Below are 4097 nucleotides of genomic sequence, written 5' to 3' on the forward strand. Positions count from 1 at the left end.
GATGCCTTATGCAGGATGGAGGCTGGACCTGCTGCGAGCCCCTTGCAGGGCTGGCCCCACATAACCCCCCAGCAGGACTCCAGCAAACAAACTTCAACTCAACAGGCTGCCTCCTCCGCCTCCTCAGCCGTGCCAGAGCCCAGCAGACACCATTCACTCATTGCACCGTGCCCACGCGGGTGGGCCAGTGACCTCCTGTGTTGTCCTGGTCCTGCAACACCACCGCCGTCCACACACCCAGAGAAGGGAAAAGCAGAGCGTCTGCTCATACTCACAGTTTTGAAGTCCTCATGGTTGCACTCTTGGCCTTTGAATTTGCAGTACAGCATCATATCCTTCAGGTCGTGGCCAACCCGTGCCAGGAACTCCTGCATGTTGAAAACTTTTGGTTTATACTGCTTAAAGTTGGCCTTTTCTTGGAGGATGGCTAAGACGGCTGGGTCAGCCAGGTGAGGGTTTGGGATCTGCAGGTTGACGTCAAGCAGAGCCAGGAGCTCCCCAGCGTGGTACAGGTCGTTGGTGGTGAGCCGGGAGAAGCGAAACTCGTTGAGGTTACAGATGGTGACGGCAGGGAAGACCAGGCTGTTAGCCACGACCTCGTCCACTTTGGTCACGTGCTGGTAGGAGAAGTAGAAAGCCACCCGGTCCGAGCTCTCCACCAGGAGGAGACCCAGCGAGCCCACAAAGGCCAAGGTCCAGAGCAGGCGCCGGATGGTCACCGGCCCGTAGACGAAGACGTGACGGATCCCGTGGAGCGTGGAGGTGTTGGCAAAAATCTGGATGCTGGAAGGCTGCAGGCTGCCCATGCTGCCCTCGCTGGTGCTGTCCTTCAGATCCATCAGGGACAGTTAGTTAAATCCTGGCACTGCTTTTTGGGTCAGTCTGTAGCTGGAACTGAGCTCTGGATCTCTCCCCTCCCCTCTTGAAAGTAATTAAACCCTCTTAGGGGCGCGAGATAGAAGGAGAGTCTCAGGCCAGCTGCTGCGAGTTTATCCCACAAGCTCAGCAGTAGCTTCGGCGGGGTAAATATTTATATAAAATCCATTCAAACTCTGGCTCTTGATTTCCTCGGTGCGATAAGAAGGGCTGGTTTTATTTAGGGAGACACCAAGGTGATGTGGAAGAGATGTGGGTGGGCAGGCAAAGCCGAGCCAATGGAAATAAAGTCCTCCCCCTACACACACACCGAAGGAAGATGAGATGAAGTGAGAGAGCTTAAAACAAGTCGAGGCAGCTCGCAGGCTGTTAACTAGTGCGGAAAGCCCAAGGATGCAGCTTCCCGGAGCTGATGTCTTGCACAGCAGCGGGGCTTTCAGACCGATCGGGTGATGCTCTCTGTGCTCCAGGGATGCGAGCTGCTGGATTTAGGCATCTCTCCTCCTCCCCACCCTTCCATTTTGGGCAGGGCTTGAAGAAATACCACCACCCCAAAAAACCCACCCCGTGCTGCCGGTGTTATTTCCAAGGGCTTCTCTCAGGGAGAGGTGGGCAGCTAATTCAGCAGAAGTAGGAGAGGAAAAGAGGGAGGGAAAGGCTGAAAAAAAAAAAAAAAAAAAAAAAGAGGAAAAAAAATTGCTGCTCAACTCCAGGCACACACACACACAGAGCAGAGGAGAGAGCGATAGCATGAAGCCTCTCCTCTGCCACACAGCAGCTCAGAGCAAAAAATCAGACAGGACAAGACTCAGTGGGGAGAGGCAGCGGGAGGAGAGGGGCTGCAGCATCTCTCGTCTCTTCTCTCTCTCCCTTCACTTCAGGACTCTTGACAGGGCGAAGCGCTGAGAGCCGTGAGTCACGCATTGATCTGGAGCCCCACAGCGGGGCAAGAGCCCGGGGGAGGGCAGGGAGAGGGGGCCACCATGGGAGACCCCTGGCTTCTCCCTGGGGGGTGAGTCTGAGCAGCCATGCCTTGGGGGGCGGGGGGGGCTGTGCCGAGCAGTTCCTGATCGCCCCCTGCCTCAACCCACCGAGCACTCGGAAGACTTTCGGCCAGCGCGATTGCCAGATGTTTTGTTTGCTGCCGAGAGGCAGCTGTGATGGATGGGTTTGGGGAAGGCGCTCCGAGATGTGCATTCAGCCAGGAGGTTTGGAAGGAGGAGGAGGGGGAGGGAGGCAAACTGGGAAAGGTTTCCTACCCTGGAGATGCTGCAAAATCCTGTAATGATGCCTCCATAGATGAGCGCGTCCTTAATGCATGCTGCAGGAGGTGGGAATGGGCAGGGTTCAGCCCAGAGATGAAAGGTACCGGGGTCTGAACAGAGTCTGGAGTAACTCCCTTCCATATTGCCTTGGTGCACAGCAGTGGTTTTGCCTGCTTTTGTTCAGATCCAGAATATAAAAACAGTTTCTGTCTCTGTACAACACCCAGCACTACAGCAGGTGAGGGTCCCAGGGGCCACGGTAGCACCCAGAGGTGACTTTCCCAGCTTGGATGAGGTGGGAGCAGAGGGTCACAGCACAGACAGAGCCTGTCAGTGTCCATGGGGCAATGCCTAGCCACTTTCAGCTGCCTGTGAGGTAGAGGACAAATTTAAATATTACCTGGAATAAAATGAGCCCCAGGGTTTGAATTTATAACCCCAAGTGCTGTTATCGTCAGAGCAGACCCTGCAAGAGCCATTGCAATTTGCACCCTTTGGCCCCTTCAGCTCTTCAGGTGCTTCACCTCCCCTGACAGACCCCCGATTCCCTTGTCCCCTGGCCATGAGCCACTTTGTCCTCCCCCTGATGGTTTTCACCCAGAGATGAGGTAGTTTCAGCTTTTGCTACCTCCAGAGCCACATTTGGCCCCAGCAGCCAAAGGCAAGCCCTGCTGCAGCATCCCCCAGCACAGGTGATCCTATGGCAGTACCTGGTGCTGAGCTCCTCATCCCAGCACCGGTACACTGCAGTGCAATGCTGCTTCTCCATTTTACACCAGGGAAACTGAGGCAGAGAAGACAAATGACTCGCAAGCAGCCAGCCAGCAAGCTTGCAATGCAGCCAGCAGCTGTATTTCCCGATAGGTCTTTTCTGCTGCCCCAAAGCCGAACCCTCTCTCCACAGCCAGGAGGTTCCAAGACTGCACCAAGAGCACAACCAGTGCTCACAGACAGGTGGGGTACAGGGGAGCGGGAGCTGCTGCCAGGAGCTGGGTTCCTCTGTACACAAATCTACATCAGCCTCAAAATGCAAAAACCAAAACAAACAAAAAACAAACAAACAAAAAAAAAACCAAACAAAAAAACCAAAAAACACACACACAAAAAAAAAAACCCAACCAAAACCGGTTCCCTCCTCCTGTGTCTGCTCGTGCCTAAAAGCCAGGCTCTCAGCTCAAGCCCATTTAGGGCTAAGCAGAGCTGTGCCCCTTCTTTATCAAGCCGAAGTTCAGCCAAGGTGAGGCCTTACAAACCACCTGCATCTTGTTATGCCCTTTCCAGGAGGGGTGGAGAAGAGCACGAGCAGACCCAAGCAACCTGTGAACCAGAATTAAAGCAGCTGAGGACAGCGAGGCCACAGCACTCTCGCTTCTGGGCTCCAGACCTGGCTGCCTGTCTACCCTTGTGCTCACCAGCTCCCCGCAGCTGGGGACAAGACCCTTCCCCCCCTAAAAATTTCCTGGTAGGAATGGGCTCCCTTTCCCACCCATGATCAACCCGTCTGCAAATCTTCCTCTCCCCCTTCATCTGCGTTATTTGGCTTGGTGCGTTAATGCTTTCATTCGTTCACCACGCGCGCTGCCTTTACAATCCTGTTTTCTGTAATTCATACCATATACCATCTGCTGCCTTTTATTACTTAACCGTGCAGAGCGCTTTGGCTGGAGGAAGAAGCACCGTGCCCAGCAGTGCTGCCTGGCACCGGCTCGCCAGCTCCGCTGCCCATGGGGCTGGGGGCAAACCAGGGAGGAAGATGCTTGCTGGTGAGCACCGGTGCCTCGGGTTGTGCCCAGGGTGCCCTGAAAGCCAAGGAGAGCAGCTCTTGGGATGCGCTACAGGGTGCACCAGGCAGGAGGGGGTGATGGGCTGTCAGGGATGGTGAGGGCTGTAGCACTTTTTGCCACCCCTGCAAACAGCCTCTCTGCAGGTGGGCATGCATGGTACGGGTGAAGAGCC

At 55.1% G+C, this 4097-nt stretch overlaps 1 protein-coding gene across 3 annotated transcripts in view; it reads right to left on the reverse strand.

Annotated features, from left to right (window-relative positions):
* The window catches only part of LOC308055493 (acid-sensing ion channel 2-like), a 103820-nt gene extending 100621 nt beyond the window's left edge, over nt 1–3199 (reverse strand). For all 3 annotated transcript variants that reach the window (XR_013924538.1, XM_080369469.1, XM_080369470.1), the window contains exon 1: nt 276–3199. Coding sequence is in view for 2 of the 3 variants with exons in the window: in XM_080369469.1 (XP_080225595.1) it covers nt 276–839 (564 nt within the window). In the remaining variant the exon portion in view is untranslated. The remainder of the gene's footprint in view (nt 1–275) is intronic.
* Between the last annotated feature and the right edge of the window lie 898 nt (nt 3200–4097).

This window comes from Falco punctatus (genome assembly GCF_963210335.1).
Source record: "Falco punctatus genome assembly, chromosome: 19".
NCBI lineage: Eukaryota > Metazoa > Chordata > Aves > Falconiformes > Falconidae > Falco > Falco punctatus.